This window comes from Panthera uncia (genome assembly GCF_023721935.1).
Source record: "Panthera uncia isolate 11264 chromosome A1 unlocalized genomic scaffold, Puncia_PCG_1.0 HiC_scaffold_16, whole genome shotgun sequence".
NCBI lineage: Eukaryota > Metazoa > Chordata > Mammalia > Carnivora > Felidae > Panthera > Panthera uncia.
The window spans coordinates 6,702,454-6,715,451 of record NW_026057576.1 but is presented as its reverse complement, the minus strand read 5'-3'; the positions used below and the strand labels follow the sequence as shown (position 1 = coordinate 6,715,451).

The window sequence follows — 12,998 nt, the reverse complement described above, 5'->3', positions numbered from 1 at the left end:
GGGCCCCGCGCGTTTTAAAGGGCTCGGCGCGCGCGGTGGGGGCGCGGCGGCCGCCTCCGGCTCCTCCTCCTCCCGCCCCTTCCCGCGGCGGCCGGGAGGGGACGCGCTGGGAGAGCCGAGGGGCCGGTGGCCGCGGGCGTGCGCGCCGCCTAGCCGCTTGACGCGCTGTGCGTGGCTCCCGCCTGCGGCCCCTGCAAGGACCGCCGCCGTCCCGCGAGTGCGTGGGAGGCCCCGCGTCAGGCTGTGCCTGCGTAGCCCTGGAGGCCCCTCCTTCCCGCAGAGACGAACCCGGGTCACTGGGCCGGTGGGTGAAGCTGAGATCCCCGTGAGCTGGAGGAGGAACGAAAGAGGAAACGGTGCACTCAGTCGGGTGTCTCCGCAACAACGGGAGGGATAAATTCCTGTTGAGTGCAGTGGCCCTGTTTATTTCCAAAAGGTGCTAAGGGATGACATTAATAGGGAAGAAAGAGGGGGGTGGAGTCCTGAATTCGTGTCAGCATAAGGGAACTCGGTCACGGTGATCTGGCTCCGGATATGTGAAGGCCCCTTCCGGGCAGTAATTGTTTGCAACTCGGCCTCCCCGCCCGACCCTCGCCCCTCGCCCCTCGCCGCTGGCCTTGGCTGAATCCACTCATTAGGGAACCACTCGGCCTCCCGCCCGAGGCCCGACCCTCGCCCCTCGCCGCTGGCCTTGGCTGAATCCACTCATTAGGGAACCCTCAATGCACATTCCGTCCCCTGGGAGCTTTGGCTCTGGACTGATTCTCCATTGCTCTCTGCACTTGAGTCAGGCATTTGCTTTATTACTCAAGTACTAAAATGAAGGTTGGTGAGGATGGGGAGTGGAAGAAGAGGACACAAAAGGGAAAAGTGGCCTGCTCTCGGGTTTGGGGAGCCCACCGTCGGAAGGCAGAAGCCTTGGGATTTTATCCTTGTAGGTTCAGAACTTCATGCTTCTGGCCTCCTGTGTACCCACCTCAAATGTCCAGTTGCCTGTTGGGCGGCCCCACCCTTACACCCCTTTCTCTTGGCTGAGTCAGTTGGCTTTGGCTGCAGGACAAACTGCATGAAACTTAATGGTTTAAAACGACAATCCCCCACAGTTGCTCACAAGTCTGTAGGTCAGTGGAGGGGTTATCCTAATCTAGGCCAGAATTAGCTGACCTAGGCTGGGTCCTTTCACGTATCTGCGGAGAGCTGGCAGGGGGTGGGCGGTGGCGGGCAGGCAGTCAGCTGTGATGGGGGACGAGCAGTGACGGAGTCACAGGTCTCTCCCCACCCCGCAGGCTGGCCCGAGTTTGCTCCTGTGGCGGCTGGGCAGCGAGTGGAAGCAGAAGCAGAAAAGGCCTCTTGAACCCCAGGCTCCGTGGTGGAACCCATCACCCCTGCTGCATTCTGTGGGCCAAAGCGAGACACAATGCCGGCCCAAATTCAAGAGGGGAAGATACACCCCACTCCTTAGTGGAGGCAGCTGAAGTCACATTCGAAAGGGCTGAGTGTATGCAGAGAGGGGTAAAGAGTGGGATCCATGTTTGCAACCAACCACACTAATGCATGTTCCTTCCGGCTCCCCACGTGTCCAGACCGGCAACCTGTGAGCCATCCTTGATTCCAACCACTCTCACTTCTGAGTTCCACCATTTCTACGGCCTGCACACCTTGGTGTCTCCCCTCTCCGTCCCACTGCTGTCCTCGCTTCTCAGTTGACTTCTTCAGGGCTCCTGCAGTAGACTAGGAATCTCTCCTCTCTCAGATTTCTTTGATCATTGCTGCCACCCCCACCCCTGTCTCCCAGTTCCTCTCTCTTGGGAGGCCCTTGGCAGCACGGGTCTCAACTGTCACTTGCTGTTCAACTGGTTTCCTGCCTGTCTCCAGGAGGGCAGAGACTCTCGTTTGTGCCTTTAGCATCAGCACATAGTGGTAGCTGGGACTTACAAGGTCCTTTGTTCACGGACCGACTTTCCGAATGAGTAAGTGAGTAAATGATGTCTTCCCTGTGTGAACTGGAAAGGGCAGAAATCGTATGTATAACCATCATCCAAATACCTCGGTTTTGAAAGCAAAATGCTCTCAAGAGAAAGCGTTCCAGGAAGTGTCCGGAGATGAACTGCCGTATCTCAGTTGCACGGACCTTTGCCGGCTCACAAGGCAGTCTTTTAAACCTCGGTTTAACTGGAAAGATTTGAAGCAGGGCGCCTCCTTCCTCGACGGGGAGAAGGTACCATAAAGACAGCTACTATTTACAAAACCTTGAAACTATCCGGTTCCAAGGGTCCTTCAGCTGCTCAGTAATAGGGGTCCAAGTTGTTGTCTCCCAGATTCTCTTGGCTCTCCTTGGACACAAAAGGGCCCCTGCTTCGCCAAACACCAAGTCCTCAGCAAAGCAGGGAGGGTGGGACTCTATTCTTTGGTCTCTTTTTTATTATGACAAAATAATTCTCAGAACCCGCAGACTTTCTCTTATCTCTGAATCTCCAGAGCTGAGAAGTTGAGAGTTTATCCAAGTATCTCACAAAGACTGGGACTGCCACTCCCTTAGGACAATCGTCGTCCCTTCCCAGGAGCTAGCAGGCACACTGCTTCCCCATTAAAAATCAAGAAATAGAAGAGGGGATCGCTGTGGAGCAGGAGTCCATGGGACCTGCCACAAACACCCCTCACTTTCCCATTAAAATGCAGAACTCTCAAGGGAAAGGAGAGCACTTTCCTGGCTGAATCTTGGGCTTATCTCTTCACCTCACATTCCCCAGCTCACATTCCGTCAGAAATAAGATCGTTTTGACTTAAGGTCACCCAATAAGTAAGATTCCTAAGACTGTTCCTCTGTCCACTGATGATTATGTTCCATTTTGCATTCATGTCGCACCTTTGCTCAGAGAGCTCAAAATGTTATTCTTTGCATTTGCAGATAGATAATCCATGACCTTTTAATACAGACAATATGTTACCGAACTGTTACTGAACATTATAAATAGCCTTCCTTAAATGGTTGCAGCTTGTGTTCTCTTTCATTTTGGATTTCTTTGTGTCCAGAGTGCTGTAAAATTGCACTGCAACCAATAATTCACAGGCATACTGAAGTGGTTTTAACATAATGGAGATGCGTAGGCACAGATGTAGACACACAAATCCTGTGGGTGTTTAGAATACGTGTGAGGGGCAGAATTTGGGAATTTGCAAATATCAGCCTCAGGAAGTTATTAACCCTTTACCAGCCAAGTAAGCTTGATTTCTAGCCCTCAGGCAAAACTTCGCTGAGGGTACTTGTCTAGTTCAAGAACATCTCTCCCCCCACCGCCCATCATCTCCTAATATCAACTATCTTTCCTGCGTATCCTAAATCCTTGAACACTGAGCTTACTGGGGACTCACAGACTACCTTTTGGTAGTATTCCCAGAATAAAAATTGTGCTTCTGTACCAGCTCCCTACTTTATTTCAATCTTCAAAATTATTGAAAATCTAGTCATTGCAAAGCTCTATTAAGTGCTGGTACAAAACACAGAGAACAGCTTTGTTACCATTTACTGAGGAGACAAAGTGTAAGACATTCCCGCCTGCCATCACAGACATCCCTAGTGAAACAGTGAAATTAATTCCCTTTTATAAAATTGCTTAATTTACAAAAAAAATTCTCATATTTTTTCTTTAATCTTTTTTTTTTTTTTTTTTTTTGGACAGAGTGTGAGCGGGGGAGTGTTAGCAAGAGAGGGAGACACAGACTCTGAAGCAGGCTCCAGGGTCCAAGCTGTCAGCACAGAGCCTGACATGGGGCTTGAACTCACGAACTACAAGATCATGACCTGAGCCAAAGTTGGGCGCTTAACTGACTGAGCCACCCAGGCGCCCCATTTCTTCCTTAATCTTAGATTAAGCCTGTAAAACAGGTTAAATATCTCCTAAATTGAGATTCAGACAAGTTCGGTACCTTACCCAAAGTCACAGAGCCATTCAGCAGTAGACGCCCCAGCCCCTCTGATGTCCAGTCTTGGCACTTCCCATCAAGGTAGAGAGCAGGATGGAAAACGCACCAGTCGTGGACAAGGAGTGACAAAGCAGGTCAGGGTGCCAACTCCCAGTACAGCTACAACGGGAAGAATTAAATCTGAAGGGGGCGGGGGTGGTGGTGGTCATCAGGGAAAGCTACGGGGAGAAATGGCCTGGTCTCTGAGCTTCAATGATATTTGATAGGTGGAAGCACAGAGAGCAGGAGAGAGCATGTCAAGCTGAAGGAAGAGCATGAGCAAAATCATGGAGGTAGAATGTATAATTCAAGTTCGGGGAGCTGGCAGACTCCAACATTAGGATGTAGCGTGATCCAAGAAGTTGGCGACCCCGCCACGGACGGCAATGAACGCTACGCTCGCTCGGGAATGTATCTGGAGCCCATGGAAAACCACTGAACTGTTCTCGAGGAGGGAACAATATGTAACTGTCAGTGCTAGGAGCATGTGAAAAACAGAGTATCATCTCTGCTCCCAAGGATCTTGAAACTATTTACTTACTCATCTCCCAGAAGCAATTCTTCTGCATCTCCTTCTGGCTCAGGAGCAAAAAGTTCAATCACATCTTCCCTTGAGCTGAGCCATCATCATCACCCCATCTCAGAGACAACAGAGTACCTCACTGCATTTCTTTTCCAAGCCAAATGATTTCCATACATTCCAGTCTTGCTAGCCAAGTACGTATGAGAGCATTTTCTCTGTGCTTTTCCCGTTTGGGGCATCATGAGCTAGCCTGTCGGTTACTCCTCACCACACACTCTGGCAGTTTGAAAAGAATCACAACACAGAAACCCCGGGCTGCTTACTCCCTCCTCTGCACACACTTCCCACCTCAGCAAGAACAGCAAGCAGATGCTGCCTCACTGTTACTCATAACCAAATAACCTGTCGAGCACATTCCGTGAAGGTTTTCGTACGAACAATACCAACTGTTTTCCTTTTCAGTGGGGATGGGACAAATACTGGTCTTCCAAAGCCAACTGTTTAAAATTATTTCTCTTGCGCTCAAAAAATAAACCTGTTATGTTTATATTTTAGCAACATTGTTTATATTTTTCCTATTTCTTTTCCCACCAGAGTACAGAGATCCTATAGACACCAGTGAGAACATCAAAGAGATATCAAACCATGGGGCTTTTTTTCCCCACTACCACAGAGCGTGACAAATTTTATTCAACCCTCGGGATTGGGCTCAACTGAACAAAAACAGAGGCCTTAAAAGACACCTAGCTAGATGAGAAAAGAATTAAAAGTTCAAGGAGCCAGGCACCTTCACTTATGGTCATGGCTCTAACTGAAAAACAGGGTGAAAAGTTTTATAGTTACAACATTTTCCTTCATTCTCGTCAAGTGTACAAAAAGGGAATTGCATGGTAAGAGATTCACTTACAATTTCACAACCTGTAACAATTACTCGTTTTTAAAAGGACCTGCGTTTCAAGGCGGGTACGTAATCAACCAGTGCACACACACACTACTCAAAGCTCAGGCAACTGGATGCAATTTATTTCACCAGTAATAAAACCCCTCCAAATGAATCTGCGTCTATGCAGGATATCAAGATGGAGCGGCCCAAGAGGAAGCTGGAAATACAGTCGGAGCTGCAGAGAAGGTGAGCTCTGAAATTTGAGTCTCAAGTGTATTAGAGAGGACTCAAACTTGAGCAAGCACCTCAACCACCCAGAGAGGCTGTGAAGAGTGCTGGGCCCAGCCCCAGAATTTGATTCAGTAGGCCCACATTTTTAACGAATTTCCAAAAAACGTAGATGCCATGTGGGGAACCATACTTGAGAACCACTGGCTTGGGTCATGCAGAAAATACGGAGAATAGAGACAGATGCGGAGCATCACGAAGCCAGAAAAACAGGGTACAGAGTCAGACAGGCAGAAAAACCTGGGTGAAGTAGGATGGCAGAAGCCTCTGGAACAGAAAGTTAGTCGTTGGCACGTCAAGCATCAAGGAGGTAAAATCAAAATTGACGTGTTTGGTGACCCTTGAGAGGAGGTTCATAGGAACGGTGGGGGCAGAAGCCAGATTTGCACTGGGGCGCTAGGAAATTAAGTTACAAACGGAACAAGGCATGCACAAGAGAAGCCGCTTCATTTAATTTGCCGGCTGAAGTCCACGAAAAGCAAGCGGAAAGGGTCAAGGGTACAAGATCCAAGAATAATCAGCGAAACGAGAGCAGACGCATGTCAACACCAACGTTCTCCCCTCTGCTGTCCCTTTACACACCGTGCCGTCCTAGCTTACTTTGTTTGACACAGCTTGAAGTCTTAACTGCTCCTCCTGGACTGTCATCTTTGCAGTTTGTCCCCACTTCTCTGGTAGAGTAGGTAACAAGTATTCCCTACCCTAAGAATGTTAAGTTGATAACCACCCCAACAAAATGTACCAAGTACAAAAGCAAGCGTGTAACTTGGCTTATCTGAGGCACCGTAAAGGTAGCGTAATTGAATTGGACCTTGGGCTCAAGGAGTAGGAGGTCAGAAAGGCAGGCACTGACCAGACGATGTGGGTTTTTACAAGGCCCTTGAGAATCTGGAGGTCGGAAAGACAGTCAAGACACAGCCAAGACTGCATTAAGAGGCAAAGGGAAACCAGGCAAGTGCTGCAGGAGGTGAAGCCAACTCCATAGTGAATGCAGTATCCTCCCACCAAGTTAGCAAAGACTGAATTTGAAGGGTGCGGACACCGGCATTTTCATTCACGGGAGGGCAAACTAGTATAATCCTTTGGGAAAACAATTTATTCTCAATGAATTGGGAATTTGGAAAACACATTTAAAATTTTTTTCCTTTTTTTTTTTCAACGTTTTTTTAATTTATTTTTGGGACAGAGAGAGACAGAGCATGAACGGGGGAGGGGCAGAGAGAGAGGGAGACACAGAATCGGAAACAGGCTCCAGGCTCCGAGCCGTCAGCCCAGAGCCTGACGCGGGGCTCGAACTCACGGACCGCGAGATCGTGACCTGGCTGAAGTCGGACGCTTAACCGACTGCGCCACCCAGGCGCCCCTGGAAAACACATTTTAGACTCCACGCTGTGTGCGAAGAACGATCTTTAAAGCGTCGTCCGAAAAGCCCCAAATGCCTTACGTACATTCGCAGGACCACCGCTGCCACGGACTGCACTGCACCCCAGATGGGAGAGCTCCTGGGTCCTGATGAACTGCCCTAAGGCAACTGCCCTAAGCCAGCTCTCCTTGCGGCCCTTCTTCCTTCCCCTCAACATTCAGCCTCGCCAGCCCTCCCGCACCGAGCGCATCTTGTCCTCCGCCAGGCCTCTTCTCACAAGTATGTCATGGGGGTCATGGTTTAACAGGAAATCACAGGCCCTGAGTGCACAAAGGACCTCCGGGAACCGTGTGGTCCAATCCCTATACTCCTGTGGGGAACACCCTTATTTCACAGGGGACAACAGAAAGTGAGGTTAACACGAGCTGCTGGAAGACAAACCAAGAACTGTTGAGGTTTCTTGAGGTTTCCACAGCATGCGGGAGATTTAAATAATCCCGGAAAACAAGATTAAACGAATGAGAAAATGCACATCAAAAAAAAAAAAAAAAAAGGACAGTGCTTTCCTCATTAATCCCAAGAGCATTCATTAAATGCTTATTATGTGCCAGGCCTTAGGAGTGCAAAGTTACGAAGACAATCTCTAACCTCAGGTGTGATGGGGAAGACAAGTTTTTAAAAATTATAAACACTGTAAAAAAAAGCAAACACATCTGTCGTGGTAATAGATATAAGGGATTTAATTCTATCATCCCAAAGCAGATTTTCTCCTTTGATTCCAGTTTCATTCCTCTCCTTTCTCCTTAAAATACATTAGGAAAGGTTCACTTATGACATGCAAGGTGAACAAAGGACAATCAGAAATTCACCAACTTTAGAAAGCACAGGCAGTCTTGGGCAAAGGCAAGTGCAAAGGACCTGGGGCAACAAAGAGCGTTTCCAATAAACAAATTTTTCCTAACACCATATAGAAAAACACTTAACAGGAAATGACAGGGAAAACAATTTAGTGGGAACCAGAATGCTTTAAACAATCTTAAGTAATGGGCTTCAAATGGAAGTTCTTTATCCTTAAAACATAGCTACTTATGACTTAATACAATTACAAGTACTCAACTTTCCGTGCTTAAATGCAATCTCAACAGATAACCTTTCATTTGTTTTTAAAAAAATCTTTTTTCTTAGTGATTTAGAGGAACTATTTTCAAACTACTATAAAATATGTTATAGGTACTATCTGGCAGTTCCTAATCAATGGAGTATATTGTACAATAAACCACATCTTTCAGCAAAAACAAAAACCCCATCATATTTTAACGTTTGTTTTTGAGACTCTAGAGAGAGCACAAGCAGGGGAGGGCAGAGAGAGAGGGAGACACAGAATCCAAAGCAGGATCCAGGCTCTGAGCTGTCAGCACAGAGCCTGACACGGGGCTCAAACTCATGGACTGCAAGATCATGACCTGACCCAAAGTAGGATGCTTAACTGAGTCATCCAGGTGCCTCAAAACCCACAAAATTTGAATAAAGCCATCCCCCAGTGAATTCGGATATAAAGTTTGCTTTAAATACTTCTTTGGGGGAGACAATACCACGCTGCTACTCAATTAAAAGAAACATTTGTACAGTCTTGATGTCTTTTATTTTTTTTACATTTCTCACGCCATGAATTCATAGGGAATGGGTTCCAACAGCTCAGGCTCCTTTCCATTGGTTCTCACAAAGTGTGCTTCTCTGGGTGGGGCAGGCTATTAAAAAAAAAAAAAAAGGCAAGGGAACAATCATGTAAACTACAATCATCAATTTCAAAGTACTCTAGAACCAAAAAAAAGTAACATAGTCAATTCATTAACTTTCATATAAAAGAAAATGACCACTGAGCAAGTTTTAAAATTCCCAAGATCAATACCAAGAAGCCATCTGCCAAGCACTCACCTGGCGCTTCAGTTGAACCCAAGTACCTTTCTCCTTGGCTTCCTTCTTTTTCTGATCATTTTCCTTCACGCGCTTCAGGAAGCTGTCTCGGCTCTTTGAGTGCTTAATGTGCTCGATACGTACATTAATTCTCTTAGCAAGAATCTTGCCCCTGGAGAACAGAAATTCCTATAAATGCTCCAGCAAAAATGTAACAAAGTCCAAAAGCACTTCTGCCAATTTCATTTATTAAAAAAAAAGAAAAAACAAACATTAAGGGCACCTGGGTGGCTCAGTCAGTTAAGTGTCCCACTCTTGCCACGATATCCTGATTTGGGAGATCAAGGCCCACACTGGGCTCTGTGCTGACAGCGTGGAACCTGGGATTCCCGCTCTCTCAGTCCCTCCCCTGTTGTCATGTGCTCTCTCCCCAAAATAAACAAAAAAACCACAATCCATTTAAAATAAATCAACCACGAACCTTTTACCAACAAATAGGATTAAACAGCAAGGTACAGCTAACTTACAATCATTTATTGATCGTACTGGAAGAGGCGCTGAGGCAAACACCCCCCATTTGTAAGCTTTCTTTTAATGAGGTGACAGACCTTCCAATACTAAATAAGCAAAACCAAATCGCTAACTAGATTTACATCGTGTTACACATCCTTTTATACTCTGAACACCAGAGTTGCTTAACACCGAGTTCTAATGAACATTTTTCATTAGGTCTAGTTCAATTTGTTTCCTCTGACAGGATACAAGACAAACACCCAGTTTGCTTGAGTTTTGAAAGGATATTTCCTTTGCCCCACTTGAATGACCAATAAAGACACAAGTCCAATTGGCAAAGTGAAACGGGGGTATGAGGGAATACTAATCAGCTAGAAAGAAACCAGACATTACTTACTTAACTTGTTTGTTGACAACAATGCCAACAGCATGCTGGGTAACATTGTAGACTCTTCCAGTTTTGCCGTGGTAACATTTGTGGGGCATTCCTTTTTGAACAGTGCCCATTCCCTGTTAAAAGGAGATCAAAGTTATGCCAGCAATTTTCCCTTCTTTTAACATCCTGACTCTTACTAAAGTAACTAAGACACTCTTAGAATTTTTCTTTTAAATGGCAACTCAAGAGCTTTCAGAGCCGGTGAAATGGGTTTTTCACATTGCTTTAAGCAATCAAAAAGACAATCATCATTAAGCTCTAGAGTACCAGGATTCATTTACCCATTACAAAAGAACATAACTTTCACCGTTTTTTAAAAAATAGCAATCTCCATCTTCATCAACAATTAAATTCTGTACTAACGTATTATTCCTTTCCACCTTAAAACACCTGATTTTTCCACTACCTGTTAACAAACAAGTAGTAAGAAAGTTTTCAGATTCAAGAATAGCACTTTAAAAACTCTGGTTTCTGGAAGTTAAATTAGCCATTCCACACTTATGAGCTCTTATTTAGGCCAAAAATTTCCCATTTAGGAGAATAAAAAGTCAACAGGTAAAATACAATATACACTAGCATCTGAATTTCAGTATTACACTTTTCTAGCTTCTAATGTTGTTCTGTAGGTTATTTACCCAATTTTAGAATTTACCTTGATGTCCACAATATCACCTTTCTTGTAGATTCGCATGTATGTTGCCAAAGGAACAACTCCTGTCCCCCAAAAAATCAGTATAGTTAGTATCAAGATTAAAAAGTCCAGACTAAAAAATACATGTAAGCTTACTAGCTTTCAACATACTCTTATCTTTGACAGTTGTATTTTTAAAATCTCGTTGACAAAAAACAACTATATGAAATTTATGCTTTTTATTTACTACAAAGAACAAGTTAGGTAGATGCTGGTTAATTAACACCATTTATTAAAAACACATTATATGAATATATACTATGTTTGCTCTCAAGAAGGAAGTATCTACTTACCATGTTTTCTAAAAGGCCTAGAGAACATATAGCGAGTACCTCTCCTCTTTCCCTTTGTGTTGGTCATTTTGGCGAATTACTGAAAACAGTAAGTATAAAACATCAAACAAAACCGCAAAATTGGTAATTGTCTTTTTAAACAAAAAAAAACCCAATCAAACCCCGTAAATTTCAAATGCTTGCTTTACAACAAAAAAATCTAAGTTGACTCACCAATTATTTCCCATAAAGGATAAAACCCCATCATTTTGGCATGTAGGATCTTCACGCAAACTGCCTAAGTGCTATTAACACTAAAGCTACGAAGACCTGAATTTTGGAACCCACACCAGTACTTTCCCTGTTAGAACATAAAACAAAACTTCTACCCCGCTTCTGTAGAACCCATCTGAGAATGCCAAAGGCACTGGAATTACTAACTGGACAGTAGTTTACCGTTGGAGAGCAAAACAACTCAGCCCTGCATTTTTAAGTGGTGGATTAAACCCCTTCTCTTGAGATAATTTTTTGTGACCCCGGATCTCTTACATAGGGTCACATCTACAAAGCACTCAGCAACTTTTTTTTAACATTTTGAGAGAGAGGGAGCTTGCAGGTGCAAATGGGGGAGGGGCAGAATCTGGAGCAGGCTGCAGGCTCCGAGCTGTCAGCACAGAGCCTGACGTGGGGTCCGAATCCGAACCCTGAGATCATGACCTGAGTCGAAGTTGGACGCCCAACCAACTGAGCCACCCAGGCGCCCCCACCGAGCAACTTCTAGTGTATGTGTTTAATATTAAGTGGTAGTTAATTTATCGTTATCTAAGAATTCACAAATAGGCATTTCAAATTGCATCTTTCACTGTTCCCCAAAAGGTTGAAACAATGGCTTTTATGCTTCAGGTCGCTGGAGAGCAGAACTCCCATCGCTGGGAACTACTCCAACCACAAGGCAAAATATATGGAAGTCAGGCTTAACTTGATGAGACCCTAACATAAATCCCTTAACTTATGAACACTCCTTAAAAGAAAAGTGACTCCAAAGCACCTTCTTCGTGTTAACTTGAGACGCAAAGGGACACAATGTTTCACCCGACCCGCCAAAGCGGGGTTAAAAACATAACTAAGCATCTATGAAGTGCCAGCTACCCTGCGTGAATCCTCAAATTCTCTACATTTGTACCCAGCGCATAAAAAAGCGTGAAGTTCATCATATATACAAGAGACGCTCTGCAGGTCCAAATCACTTCCCCGGGTCACAAAGTGGCAGATTTGATAATGGAAGTAATTTCGGACTCCAGAAACCATTCTTTCACCAGATCCATTTTCCCCAGTAAGAAATCACCCAACACACGCTTTTGAAAATGATACTTGATGTAGGGAATAGTGATGCTTTCTTTAGAGTCTCCAAAAGCACCAACCTGCGCGCCACCTGCGGTTTGCTCAGCTCTGGTAGCTAAAATTTACAAACTAGAACCCCCCTCCCCAAAAAACCTAAGATTAAGTGGTAATTCACTAACTCCCCCCCCCCCCCCCCCCAAAGTCTATATGAGACACACAACTATTCGGGAATCCTTTCACCGGCTGCCCCGGCCTTAACAAAATACCTGCGGCAACCTGAACGCACTTTCCGTTTGTCCAAATGCGACTTGGGCCTAAAATCTGTAACAGCCGGGATAATTTCACAAGCACTAACGCCGAGGAGTCTGGGGTTCACATCCTGCGAGGCGACTAAGCGGGCATCCACTCTTTTCTCGGACCACGGGCCCGGGCTTTCACACACACACCCCGGGGCCTCCTTGGAGGTTAAAGCTCCTGACTTTAAGCCCGTTTTAAACCCATCCCAAACGACCTTAAGTCCCCGCCCAACTCATTTCAAGTTTAGCTTGCACATTAGGGGCCAAAACTCCACACTGGGTTCCAAAGGCCTGCCTGGGCCACGCGGTCCCACAAAGCCTGTCCAAAGGCCCAGAGTACGGAGTCTAAAGCCGCGGGGACCCAAGAAAAACCAACGATTCCCTAAACTGACCCGAGTCGCCTCCCCCCTGTATCTCGACTTCGCTTCTCTGGAGCCTCTCCCCCCGCAGGGCCCCGGCCTCGCGGTCCGGTCCTCAGCCCCCCGGCCCAGACCCGGCGCACGCCGCTCCCGGTC

At 45.9% G+C, this 12,998-nt stretch overlaps 1 protein-coding gene and 2 non-coding genes across 3 annotated transcripts; all 3 read right to left on the bottom strand.

The window, feature by feature from the left end:
• Positions 1-7,736: 7,736 nt before the first annotated feature.
• On the bottom strand, positions 7,737-10,946 carry RPL21 (ribosomal protein L21). The gene is made up of 5 exons (XM_049647384.1): positions 10,868-10,946; positions 10,536-10,597; positions 9,845-9,957; positions 8,956-9,106; positions 7,737-8,768 (listed from the first exon to the last, which is right to left on the bottom strand). The coding sequence occupies exons 1-5, from the start codon at positions 10,932-10,934 to the stop codon at positions 8,679-8,681; spliced, it is 483 nt and encodes a 160-aa protein (XP_049503341.1). The 5' UTR covers positions 10,935-10,946; the 3' UTR covers positions 7,737-8,678.
• On the bottom strand, positions 9,674-9,800 carry LOC125934227 (small nucleolar RNA SNORA27). Its single transcript, XR_007461275.1, has one exon. It is a non-coding gene; the product is annotated as a small nucleolar RNA SNORA27 (small nucleolar RNA).
• On the bottom strand, positions 10,071-10,141 carry LOC125934222 (small nucleolar RNA SNORD102). Its single transcript, XR_007461270.1, has one exon. It is a non-coding gene; the product is annotated as a small nucleolar RNA SNORD102 (small nucleolar RNA).
• Positions 10,947-12,998: the final 2,052 nt, after the last annotated feature.